General features: G+C 29.2%; 1 protein-coding gene across 3 annotated transcripts in view; it reads right to left on the minus strand.

Annotated features, from left to right (window-relative positions):
* Positions 1-1,495: 1,495 nt before the first annotated feature.
* Positions 1,496-14,514, minus strand: part of LOC119600749 (M-phase inducer phosphatase) — a 195,777-nt gene continuing 182,758 nt past the window's right edge. For 2 of the 3 annotated variants that reach the window (XM_037951245.1, XM_037951235.1), the window contains one exon: positions 1,496-3,767. In XM_037951245.1, the coding sequence (XP_037807173.1) occupies positions 2,279-3,767 (1,489 nt within the window). In that variant the 3' untranslated portion in view covers positions 1,496-2,278. Of the gene's footprint in view, positions 3,768-4,780; positions 5,228-14,514 lie in introns of those variants that run through there. The other variant, XM_037951254.1, reaches the window with a different exon arrangement.

Below are 14,514 nucleotides of genomic sequence, written 5' to 3' on the forward strand. Positions count from 1 at the left end.
CGCATTTTCAAAAAATCAATCTGAAATATACATTTTATGTTTACACTATAACATTTGTAATATTTTTTATCCAATTTTCAATTATTTATGCACTTTTCGTTCTTATTTTTAATGTATTTTACACTTTTTGTTTGTTTTTTATTGTATTTATAAAATACATACCGAATACGTTTGAAAATAAAAAGGTTTTGAATTGTTTTAAAAAATTTATGAATACCGACCGTATGCCAAAAAAAATCAGTAATATTTTTGAAAATCAAATTACAAATTATATTTAGACTAGTAAATTGTATTATGATACAAATATTTTTGACAAGTATTAATACTCAGTATTGTAGTCTGAAAATACCTTAAGTTGTATTATATAAAAATACGCAAAAAATATTTTCCTTCAACTTGAAGCTTGGTTCTAAATATCAAAAAAATAAAATAATATTTAATTTAAAATTTCTTCTTTTTTTTTGAAAATTAAAAATAAAAAATACTTATTGAACTTTGAAAATAGATTTCATTTTAATAAAGAACATTTTATTTATAATTTGTTTTTGAATTTTCAAAATTAAACGGTACATGGATGGGAAAGCTAAATAACATAATTAATTACCCAATTGAAACCGATTCGAATTTGCTACTATGTTATTTTGTTTCAAAATTAATAAGTATAATTTTGCGACATTTTAATTTTTTTCTATCAGTTTTTTATCCAATTCAATTTTAAAGTTATTTTCGCTAAAGGTATTTTCAGACTACAATACTGAGTATTAATACTTGTCAAAAATATTTGTATCATAATACAATTTACTAGTCTAAATATAATTTGTAATTTGATTTTCAGAAATATTACTGATTTTCTTGGCATACGGTCGGTATTCATAAATTTTTTAAAACAATTCAAAAACTTTTTATTTTCCAACGTATTCGGTATGTATTTTATAAATACAATAAAAAACAAACAAATAGTGTAAAATACATTAAAAATAAGAACGAAAAGTGCATAAATAATTGAAAATTGGATAAAAAATATTACAAATATTATAGTGTAAACATAAAATGTATTTTTCGGATTGATTTTTTGAAAATGCGAATTATTTTCATAATATTTTTAATTTGAAGTGCGTTAATACTCAGTATTGTAGTCTGAAAATACCTTAACTGATATTTGCCTTTTTGAATAGGTACTATTTACATTTTTCATATTTAAAATAAAAAATGTAAAAAAAACTTCAGATTATTTAAGACTGTTTTGCTGTTTGCTATTTATTTCAATTGCATATTATTATTTTTCAAAATATTGCTGAATATTAAATGCATTACTGAAAATTCAAAAATAAGTAAAGAAAAAAAGACTGTTTAATTTCATAACATATTGTTTATTTTAAAAATTTTTAATGTTTTTTTGGGATTTTTTGTTTTTTTTTTTTAATTTGAGTTTTTAATTTTTTATATTGCATTTTTGATACAAAAAAGCTTTGCTTCAAATAAAAAATTTAAAATTAAATAAAAAATAAAAGTTAACATAAAAATAAGCGTAATTGTGCGTAAAAAGTTTTCAACTTTACGAAAATTTTTTTGTTTAAATTATAAATTGTTAAGCTTGCTTCTTTGTTTTTGTTTTATAATTAGAAACAGGTAAGGAGAAGAGACTCAGAGGTCAGACGAAAGCGGACGGACTGTTATACATACGTATTTATAGTATAATGCACACAATTTAAAAATGATTGTTTTTAGAAATTACAATTTTAAAATTTTAAACTATACACAAATTCAACTAAAAAAATAATATATAAAAATAAAAAAGGATTCTAAAATATAAGTGAAGAGTTGGTTGGTTCTACGATGTATAAATTAACTAAATTAAATTATAAAAATAAATAATAAGTAATAATTCTTAGAATCTACAAAAGGGTATTCAATTTGACAATTTGTTTATATAAGCTTCCTTTGTTGCTTTTGTTAAATATTTGTGTGTGTGTTTTAAGATTTTTACAAATGTCTGGATAAGTTTAATTGATTGAATATATTATAGAATTGATAACATTAACATTCAATAAATTAAAAAAATGCAAAAAATAATTGTTATAAAATAAAAATACAAATGTGGTCTGAGCGTGGGAGGGGCGAGGGGTCAAAACATAAAAATCAACAAAAAGAACTAATAATAATTAAATAATAACTAAAAATGACAATAACAATGACAATACTTTTTACATAAATTTGTTTTTTGTTTTTTTTTTTTTGAAGGGCAGGCAGTTGATTTGAAACGATTCTGTTTGACTTTTTAAACCATAAGTCTTGAGCGAGATTTCTTGATACGTTGTGTGGCACCACCCAAACCATCGCCATTCCATGACTTTGACTTGGCACGGAAATGACGGTATTCCTCATTGTACGATGGTTCTAACATGGGACGGTATGAGTGAGGTGTGCAGTGTTCAACGTGAGTTTCAAAGAATTCTTTGTAACCATTGTGCAACAGATAGATTTCGGGGTAATCCAAAGCGGGATAGACGTTGGTATTGCGCTCACGGTCCAAGTTACGCAAGAAACGCGACAATTTGGGACCGCGTTCCGATGAGAATTCACAATGGAAAATTATGATATTGCGTTTGTTGCCCGATGCCTCATTGTTGCGTTGTTGTTGTTCAGTCTTTTGTTTCGTCATGAATTCTTCGATGATTTGCTCTTGTGTGTATAAATTCTTGGCACCTTCGATGTGACCGCCTTCGTATTCGTAGGGATAGCGACAGTCAATGATTTTATAGCTGGCTACTTTGTCATTGAAGTCACCGTTCAAAAGGCGAGCGACGGTATGGCTGGTAATGGATTTGAGATCACGATGGCGTCCCTCGATGAGAGGTAAAGCGTATGGTCTGCTAAAATCACCGATTAGATCGGGTTCGTCTTTGTTTTCGGAACGATTTAGGGCGGACATGATTTCGGCATCATTCATCGACATGCATTTGCGTAAAGTGGGGCGGGTACTTGTGCTGGTGCTGGCCAAAGAGGAGCATGATGATGAAGAGGCGGGTGAGGTTTTGCTGTTGCCTGTAAACGAGCCATCGAGATTCTCCTTTTCGGCACCGCGGTAGCGTTTTGATTGTATTGGCGAGCAGGTGGTGGATGGTGGCTCTGGACGCTTGAAGCAGCAATTGCCATTGAGGCGAGCGCTGAAGGGGGTGGTGGCGGTGTTGGCATTTGAGGCATTAACAGTTTCGGGAGTCTTTGGCTGGAATTGGGTGTTTTCGGTCATGCTCAGACAACGTCTTACTGAAGGTCTGCGCATTTCTGGTGTTTTGACGGGAGAGTTTTTGATGATTTGACCCGAAATTAAAGAACTCAAATCACTGGGGAAATTTAGACCATTTGATTGAGAGGGTTGATCCAAATTTTCCATATCAAAGAATTCCATATATTCATCATCCATAGATGATTCCATGGATCCTGTAGATGACATACTGTGCAAGAGACGGAATCCTTTGGAGGGTGTGTTTGTACTAAGGGTGGTGCTGCGGTTGACATTTTTGGCAGTCAAGGGGAAGTTTTTGCGTGACTGCAAGAATTTTGATTTTTCAACAACTTGGAAGCGTTGAGGAGATCCCTCAGGTGAGAGTAAACCCATAAACTGGGGACTGGCTGTGAAGTGACGATTTTGACTGACATGATCATCATCGTAGAATGATAATTCTTCCATTGCCATATCGGACATGGAAGCATCTAAGTTCAAACGACGTGAAGATGGATTACGTCCTGAACGTTGGATTTGAAAGCTAAAATGAAAAGAATAAAAAATATAAATTAATTAATTGTTTAAAGATAATTTTTAATAAATTTAATATTTTTACATTAAAATTCTAAGAGGATTCTTTTCCAAAATAAAAACCGAAAACTGTACAATCATGTTGAGGGTAGAAATACTACTGAACACTGCAGAGCGCAGGAGTAACTCGAATCAGCAATTACACTGCTGTGACTATGTGCAACTAAATGTGAGTGAATGTGTGTGTTTGTGTGAAGGTTCATTAAACTCATCGTGTCTACTACTACGACAACTAGAAATATATTTTATTCTGTGGAGGGTTGTTGGCTGGTGTTTGGTTGGCGTATTACAAATATATTAAACACATGGTGTTTTGAAAAGTAGTTGGAATTGGAAATTTTTTTAAATTAGAAAAAATACTAGGGGTTTTCAATAACACAAAAAGTATAAGTATAGAACGTGTTATGGGAACTAAACAATTTAATGCAGATGTTCGCGTGAGACTGAACGAAATGTAAACAAAACATTTTTTAGTTTTATTTTAAAGGAAAGTCTTCCTTGAAAGGAAGTATTTTTGTGAGACTAAGAAAGAAAAAATTGCTGAAGCAAGAAGTTAAAAAAGAACATTTTGAAAGGCAGCTGCCTGGTTTTTAACATGAAAATGTTACGGTTTGTTGGCTAACTGAATGTTGGCCAAAAAGACACAACAACAACCAACATGATTATTGGGTCAGGTCGAAACTGTGATAAAACAACGGTGCGCTAAAATGTTACACCGGTTCGTTTTTTTTTTCATTTTTATTATTCAATGTTTATGAATGAATTCCCCAAAACAAAACACATAAAAATGAGTAAAGCTCCCCTTTACTAGAGAGCGCATGGGCAAAAGCTTTTTTTCGAAAAACTTTTGCTTTCATTTGAAGGTTGTGTAGAAAAAGAATTTATTATTTTTTTTTTTTATTTTGCAGGTAATCCACAGTTTTGCAAAAATAAAATGTTTATTTTTTGTTTATATTAATTTACCTTTGGCAATCCATGGCAATATCTCCGGATTCTTCAATAATTGATTCCCACATCATTTTGAAAGAATTTGTGTGTTTTGAGAAGAAATATTGTTTTTGTTTAAAAAATTGCTAAAACACAATTTTTACACTTGGCTTTTTGTTAATGCACAAATTTTGAATATGTTTTTTTTAAAATGGTATTTTGTTTTTTGGTTGTAAATGAATGTCTTTTTTCAGTTAATGTTCATATTGCAAATATTTCTTGTTTTGTTAAGTACAAATTAAATATATATTTTTTAAATTTATAATATTCCAATTATTTAATTTTTTATTTATTTGTAAGCAGTAGTTATTTAAAGCAATCGCTGCTTTACTGCTGCTACTACACGATGACGAAGAGAAGAGTAGAACTCGAATGACTGACTTTCTTGAAGAACACCGAGTTTATATACACGACGGCAACGTCGAAAATATCTGCAGCGCTAACGTTGTATTCCTGCTCAAAACCCACCACCAAAAGAAGAATTCGAACAACAACAGAATCAGTCTCTGCTAACATAAAGCAGAGGTGGCTGGCTACCAACAACAACGACATTAACGAAATCAGCTGGGTAGTTAATGAAAGAAGAGATCGCAAGACAGAAAAGTGAGAAAGCAATACTACCAAAGGATCCTGAGATACAAAACAATAACAATTTTGAACAGATATGTACAATAAAAACAACTACATAATAAAATGTTTTAAAGTATGCAGCAAAATAAGAAACTAAAATAAAAAAGAATTGAAAAAGATCTTAAAAAGTATAGAAAAAAACCAATAACAAAAACATATGATTTTTGTTATTGTACAAGTTATAAGATTTAGTTTTTGTTATGTCCATGAATACCTTATAAAAAAACAAAAATATTAAAATAATAAGAGAAGAATCCTTTCAAATTTCTGTTCATTCCTTTTGGAAGAGAACAAGTGTATAACAGAGAAACTTTAAAAAATAGGAGAAATTATATACATATGTATGTATCTATGTAGAAAAAACCGGAAAAATACAACAGCAACAAAATAAAAATTCAAGAATTTTTAAGATATTGTTATTGTTGTTTTCAAGCTATACCGGGGGTCTTATTAAATTCTTTACTTATTTTTTCTACTTCTTCAAATATCAACCTTTTAGACAAACATTGAAGAAATCTCAGCAAGTCATCAGCTGAGCAAAGGAGACCATTAAAAAATATATAATGATGACTTGCTTGGCGAGGGCCTTTTTTACATTAATGTGACCCATCACAAGATATTTATAGGAATGTTTTACTATTTAACTTGGCGGGGGAACCATTTTCCTTTAAATAATCTTATATGAAAAAATCCGTGTTTAGGTGGGGCCCAGTAACAATTTCAAACAAAATTTTTTATTATTTAATTACTTTTTATTTATTTCGTTTTCAGAAACTATTATGTTCTTTTTTTAATTTAACTACGAAAATTATAATTTAATTTAATAATTGTTATTGAATAAGTCTTCTTTTCACTTTGGAGGCTGTATATTAAATGCCAAACTTAATTTTGGCGCGCAAGCTTTTATAGCTCCAAGCTCCCAAACAATGCAAAAACAAAAAAAAAAAAGATAAACAAATTTTACTGTATGAAATTTACTCTCAGAGAGCAGACATAAATATCATATAAAAAAGGGGAGCAGGGTATTCAATTGTGGATATTTTACAAATGTGGAGGTTTTTTATTAGTTGCTGATGGCGTCTTACTGTTAGATATTTTTTGAGCTACATTAAGAGAATAAACTTTATTTATTAGGTTTACCAATTATGTACGATGTCTGTATCTGTTTAAATTTGGTTATGTTTGGAGAGTTTTTCAATATATTTCGGAATTCCTTGAAAGTTCAGAGAGGAGTCCATACAAATTTTGGGTTTTTAAATATCTATTAAACGAAAGTATTACAAAACTAGTTTAAAGTATGTATAACAAATTTTTTATGACTTTTACAATTTAGTAAAAGGTATGGAGATTTTGGCCTTTTTTACAATCTGGTAGAGGTATTTCTTTACAAATTGACAGCTCTGTTGGGGAGTAAGAAAAAAAAAGGAATGTTAAAGTGGAGCTCAGGTAACCGGCAAAAGGAATTATGTATATTGTCCTCATACTTTAGGTTTTTTTATATTTTTTTGTTATTGTAGCTATCGTTTGTTCTTCTTCGTATGTGAACAAAGAAATTCTTCTACAGCACACAATGGAGCTCCTCTTGTTATGCCAAGAGCCACCAGTTCTTAAAAGTATGTGTGACTGTGGGCAAATAAATGTATCTGTGTATGCGCATAATCTGAATCTCTGCTAAAAGTTTATTTTTTTGCGCAAAAGAAAAAGGCGGCAAACTTTGTAGAATAACAAAGGATTTTTGTATTTCTTTTTGAACGACGACAATGGGAGGTTGGTTGGATGGATGGTTGGTGAATATACTTAATAAAATACTTGAAATAAACAAGTTATGTGCTAGTGGAGCACTTTATTTAATATTTTATTATATGCGTTTCAATTTTCGTATTTTCAGATGAAGATTTTAATTTTTCGCTATATTTTTAGTGAGTAAAAGTGATTAACAAAACAAAATCATGAATTTAACAAAAAATTTATATTGTTAAAAAAACTAAATGTCTAAGGTTTTTTATGGTGGCCATAAGAAATACATAAAATTATTATTAATTTAAATTTATTTAAATATTTATAACAACAATATTTCTCCAAATTCTTATTAGGATGATCCCACCAAAATATCTCAGAAATTAAATGTTAAATATTATTTTTCAAAAAAATCGTTTCAGAGTAAGGCCATTAAACTTTGGTTAAAGTTGAATATATTTGTAAATTTTCTAATGATCATTGATAGATAATCATGACTTAACAAAATCTTAATTAAGTATATTGTATTAATGGTATAAAGTGTTCCACTTATAGTAAATGTATTTGCTGCTTGATTTTTTTCTGAAAGGGGGATTTTATAAAAATTATGTGACTGTTTGTGTCAGGAGTAACAAAAACAAATTAAACTTTGTTTTTATAATATGTATCTTCGACTTGGGGAATTATAAGCAGGGAGGATCCACAAGACAATAAAATAAATGTTGCAAATATGTAAATTACTAAATAATATAATAAATAAAAAAAAATAAAACAAACGAGTTGTTAACACCAATGCGAACAGACATCGACGACCACAGTAAAGACAACGACGATATGTCACACAGTTATGTATATTAATTGTTAATTTATTGACTAAATTTCAAAATAAGTCAATAAATAAAACAAAAAATTTTGTACTCATTCTCTATGATTTCGGTTCAAATGAAAATAATATGATGCAATTTTTTAAATAATAAATTCGGAAAATATTTCCAAATTTCAGAGCACCAATGGATTAGTGTTAGGTCTATATATTTTTTATATAAAACCTAAACCTTTTCTCCCATTTTCATTTCTACCATGGCAGTTGCTCAATATGCAACAAGTAAGGGGGTCAAAAAACACGATATTTTTTAATTTACTTTAATATGTATGTGCATTTAAAACATGTATTAACTAATCAGAAAAAGAAGGAGAAATAAGAGATAAAAAAATACATAATAGAAATAGATATATAGTAAGAACCTCAGAAAACAAATTGATGGTAACTAAAAGTAAAATAAATGAGAAAAATCTCAGAGCCTTAAATAGTACACTAACAAAACAACAACCATAAAAAGGACAACCTTGAATCAGCTGATTGGAAAAAATAAGGATCTTTTGCACACACATAGAAAAACAATAACAACAAATTAAAAAAATCTCGTGTCATGATTTGTTCTAACTGTTCAAGAAGTAGGGAAAGAACAGCATAAAAATCACCACAATACAATCAGAGCAAAAGACCAGACTACATACAAAGTGTGCCTGTGTAGATGACACGAGGATTCAGAAGGAAAAAAGAAGAAACACACAAGAAACAAAAAAGGATCGAAAGAATAGCGCGCGCAAAATTTCGTTAAGCAATCTGTTAAAAGGACTACCAGAAGACAAACCATCAGAAGAATCTAACAACACTAGGAGGGGTGTGTAAACTCTATAGATATGTTCACACAAATACAAAAATACACAAGCAAGCAAATGCATATAGAAAGTGCAATACAAGAATAATCATACGAATGTCATGTTAGAGGCGAAATATCAAATACCAAGTGTAAGACGGCTATGAAGAAAATTGCGCCAAAAAGAGGAAAAGAAAAAAATCTCTGCAATGCAAGAATAAACTCAAAAGCAAATACTACATGAACTGAGATATTTTTCTTTAATTAGTTGTAAATATTAAATAGTAGACCTTTGGCAAATCAATTCTATGTGTTGGGAGAGTATGTGTGAGTGGGCTTTAAGATTAGAAAACAATCTTAAATTTTATACTTATCTCTCATTCTTGCACCAGCGGTCGAGCTAAGAACATGTCTAGTGATTTTTGACCTTTCCTATTGTAGTTTTGTGTACCCTACATTAGAACTGTAGTACAAGACTACATAATTTTTAATGTATTCAACAAGTGTCGAAATGAAAAATATATTTTTTTTTAAATATGTTTCAACAAATACCGAATTTCAAAGTGTCAATTCAGAAGAAATCTTTTTAAAAAATCTTAAAGTAAATTTAAAAATAGTTTTATTAAGCGCTAAAAAGCTATCGAAAATTAATTTTGATCGGTGGACAGATTAGTTTGGCACTTAGAGACTAATACAATTGAAATACTAAAGAAATAGAAAATTTCAAAACTAAATTTTATTTCAGATATTACATAATCTTCGTAATATTCTTTAACAAAATCTAAAATTAAATTACATAGTAGGGTGTTTCCAGCATGTTCAAGATCATATTTATCCAAGTTATGTATTTCAATTATATTCATAAATTTCATTGAAATCACATATAAATGTCAAAATAAACGATTCATTTTAATAGTTCAAACGACAATCAATGAACAAAAGAAATAACATTCAGATAGCAAAGCACGAAAGAAGGGGGAGAACATTTAAATATTTAAATAACATTATAAAGTCATTTTTAACTACATATACACAATTTTATCAATGAAAAATTTAGCTACAGAGAAAACCAATCAGTGAGAGTAAAAAAGAAAATATTTCAAAAAACGAAATCAATTGTAGCAAGTCAGAGGTCAGTACGTCAGTCAGTCTGACAAACCAGTCCACCAGTAGTCCAATGCAGCAGTAGTAGCAGATCTGAAGACTTCACAGCTAATTGAAAAATAAAAGAATAAATACAATAGAAGCTTTAAAATTAGTTTGTTAAATGAAGAGATTCTGTGCGTTACTGCTTCACAATTGAATTGTTATACACAAATTAAATTTATGAAAGAATTAAATAATGTATAGAATGTGAAAAGAAAAGAACCACCAGACCCAATTGTACCCGCTTTTCGCTGCTGCTGCTGATGATGATGATGTTACTTTCGTATTGTACTCCCTCACTACTTCCGGAAAATAAGAATAATAACATAATTATCACAAATATTTCCAACAATCTAATATTAATTCATAAATATTTATTCTCACACATTCAAATTTTATTTGGTGAAGAAGAAAATTTTCTCACCCCCCCTTTCTTAAATTTAATAACAAAGCTTTAGTTTCATAAAAAGTTTCCAGTAAAATTATAATTTTTTTACCTTGTCTTATTTTAATTGCAAACATCAACATTTTTTATCACAATATATATTTTTTTTTAATTTTTGTATATTTTTTTTTCAAAACACACGTCACGTATACCATTTCCTTACAAAACAAGAAACTTCTCAGTTTTGTTTGCTTAAAAAAAAATCTAATTCTTGGCGCGCAATGCCAGTATTAGTAAAATTTTATTTACTTTGTGTTATCAGTTTAAAAACTTATACGTTCTAAGAGGAATGTGAGAATTTTGCACTGACATTTTTTTGATTTGTTATGTTGATGTCGTATTTCTTTGTTTTGCTGTTTTTTATGGTCTACTATCATTATAATAAATTGTACATATTTAAATTGCTAAAACTAGGTACTCTTCATTGAACATACAATGTCAAGCACAGATATAATGCTCGACCAGAGACAGTTTTCCTATAGAAAATGAGTCTCGATCAGAGATAGTTTTCGTATAGGAAATTGTATATTTCGATCAGACACTGTCTTTGCATAAAATATTTGTCTCGATCAGAAACAGTATAGAATATGTGACTCGATTAAAGATAAGTTTCGTACAGAAAATGTGTCTCTACACCTTTCGTATAGAAAATGTATCTAAATTAGAGACACTTTTCCTAACGAAAATGTGTCTCAATCAGAAACACTTTTCGTATAGAAAATATGACTCGATAAAATACACTTTCGTACATCTATAAATATAAATATAAAAATGAACGTGTGTTTGTATGTTTATATGTTTGTTTGTACATTTGAAGTTTATAGACTACTAAACGGCTGAACCGATTTTCTTGAAATTTTCACAGTGTATTCCTGTTTGTCTGGAAGAGGTTATTTTGAAATTTCAAGTGGGCGAGAAGCCACGCCTATATTAAGAAAATATTAAATCAGTATATCTGAGATAATATAACAGTTAGAGTGCTCAAATTTTGTCGGAGCCACTTTAGTGTCAATATGATTATTTAGAACAAAAAGTTTACGGACTAGCAGCAGAGGGCTTGGCACCTCCCATATAAATTAAATACAAAAATTCGTTTATCTTGGAAACTATTACGCTTATAATCTTAAAATTTTGCACGAATAACTTTAACATACATGTAAACATTTTGGGTAATAAATTGGCGGACTACCAATGAGGGGAGCGGCACCTCCCATATGAATTAAATACAAAAATTCGTTTATCTGGGCAAATAATAGAACTAAATTCTTCAAATTTTGCACGAAGAACTTTAATATTCATCTGAACATCCATGTATACATTTTGGGTAATAAATTGGCGGACTACCAATGAGGGGAGTGGCACCTCCCATATGAATTAAATACAAAAATTTGTTTATCTGGGAAAATAATAGAACTAAATTCTTCAAATTTTGCACGAAGAATTTTAATATTCATCTGAACATTTTGGAGAAAAAAGAGCAGACATTCATATGGGGGGTGGTGGTGGAGTGGGCTTGGAGCCCCCATATAAATTAAATAGAAAAATTCGTATATCTGAGAAACTATTAGAGCCAGAATCTTCAAATTGTACATGAAGAACTTTGACATTCATGTGAACATTTAGAGAATAACGGGCGGACCTTCAATGGGGGGCTTGGCACCTAGCATATGAATTAAATACAAAATTTCGTATATCTTGGAAACTATTAGATTATTCAAATTGTTCATAGATTTTTCATGTATATTGCTTTTAGGGTAGCAAGGCACACTGGGTATAGCTAGTACATATATAAAATGTATCTCTGATACAGAAATATATATCATTCATAATGTTGTTTGGCTACTTCATATCCAAATAAAATTTATGTAAATATAAATTAAAAATCTGCCATTGAAAGTAATAAAAATCTCCAAATATTTATAAAGTCATAAGATCTAATAAATTCAGTCTAAGAAGGAAAACATGTCGTCAGTAATATTCTTTCCCAGCCTTAAAAAAGGAAATAATAAAAAAATGTGAATGAAATAAAGTGATGAGAAAATCTAAAATATCATTTAGCCAGGGGACAGTTGAAAATTTTTTTAGAGAACAGTGTATCTTGTATCTCGCTGCTTTGTTTTATTTATTTTCTATTGTTTGAAGAAAGCTGACAGTTTCTTAAATTGAATCAAAGTTATGACATGACTTTGTCTATCAAAGACAGAAAAAGGCTCAAATGTAGTCGTCGCATGTTCATTTTACGTATGCCAGACAACCAACAAACCATTTCATTCGAAAGGGGAGGGAGCTGTAAGTAAGGGAATTTATTAGATTTTTGTTGCTATCATACCGTAGGTGATTCAATTACAAATTTATGTGACAAGGGTTTTCTTTTAGTTTTTTTTTTTGCATTTCTAATGCAACTTGAATGTTTTTAGGTATTCCTGTTTTATTTTAAGATGCTGTCCCAGGTATGATGGGATGCTGCAAATAGTTTGTTTCAGAAACTAATAAAGCGGATTATAATCTAGATATTTTGAAGAATTAAGCATAAACATTTGTAAACATTTACAAATATTAGAGCAGCAGCAGTCAAGGAAAAAATATTCCCAGGATATAAATTTACCAAATAAAAAGTTTAAAACAATCTGCAATATTTCAAGAATATGTTCGAGATTCTCTAAATTATAGACTTTAACTTTTCAAACCCATAATTTCAGAGAGAAATACATATTGCAGATACATTTAAAGGAAAAACTGATTTATCACATACCAAATCTTTAAACATTACAAGTGTTGATTAAGATTGTAGTTTTTGCAGTAATTCTGGAAAAAATTATTTAAATAAAATCTTTGTCTTTCTTTGTATAGTTGTAGGCGTTTTCTGGTTTGATAGCAATTCTTGCACAAAATACACCTCCTCTGTGTATTTTTCTATTCTTTAAAATTTTTGCATTGTGCAGGTTACTTATTATTATTTTCTATTGTTTGTATATTTGTTTTTCACCAAAACATTGGTAAAAAGTCAATAATAAGAATACGTGGAAGCCAAGGATTAAAAAATATTAGTGTAAATCCTTGTAGGTATTGCAGGTATTGCACAAAGAAGAATGATTATTCTATTTCTTTCGTAAAACTCAAATACCTTTTGTTTTAATATTTAATTATTGGTTATCATAGAAGAATAGGAATATAGCATAAGAATTGGTCTTTAACTATACACAAAATCTGATTATCTGTGACTATCGATCAAAGCATTTTTTTAAAATTACCGAATTAACGGTGTAATTATGCGTATGTGTGTATGAAAAAAATCAATAATAATACATAAATAATTAAATATGATTAAGTAGAAAATTGAGATATTATAATAAGAAAATTATGTTGTTACCAGATTTCTGAGACCTGTCAGGCTTAATAACAAAATTCGTTAATAATTTTATACATGCTTCTGAATTGAAAATAGTATAATAATAATAATTTAAATAGATCCTAGAGAAAACTATTTTTCTGGATTGTTTAAAATATTTACATATATGTAGGTCTTAGGTCTTCGATCTATAAACTTTAAAATTTCCAGTTTTCTATAGATATTTTTCTATTTTCGCTCATACCATTCCTACATGTATAACAGATAAACTGTTTCTTGATCAGGCATTAAGATGAGGTCCTTTGTTTCCTCAACACTCTGATAGATTTAGCAAAAAAAATTTTAAGTAAACAATCGAAGTTTAAACTTAAACACACAGCTTGAATATGATTTTGAGTTTAGTTTAATTCATACTTTAATAATATTGAATGAAGTGTTTAGTCGCAATGAAAAATCTCCTGAAAGAAAAATATTAAGAAAGAATGAGTTTAAAGAATGAAGGAAATTACCCGCCAAAATTTGATTCACTGTTGTATGAATTTCTATTAATAGTCAACAATATAACCTGCTGTGTGGGAACCCAATTTAACAAGGCAATTGTTTGTTAATTTCAAAAGGACACTTTTTTCTACTTTTCGTTCAACTTAATATCACAACATGTGACAACAACTAAAAAGGACATTCGCTCAACACTTGTACAACACATTGTGTTTGCAAATTTTCATTTTCTTCTTTAGTTTTT

The sequence above is a fragment of the Lucilia sericata genome, unplaced genomic scaffold, assembly GCF_015586225.1.
Source record: "Lucilia sericata isolate MDLA Ls3-8-SP2 unplaced genomic scaffold, ASM1558622v1 Contig000005F_arrow, whole genome shotgun sequence".
In the NCBI taxonomy this organism is placed as follows: Eukaryota; Metazoa; Arthropoda; class Insecta; order Diptera; family Calliphoridae; genus Lucilia; species Lucilia sericata.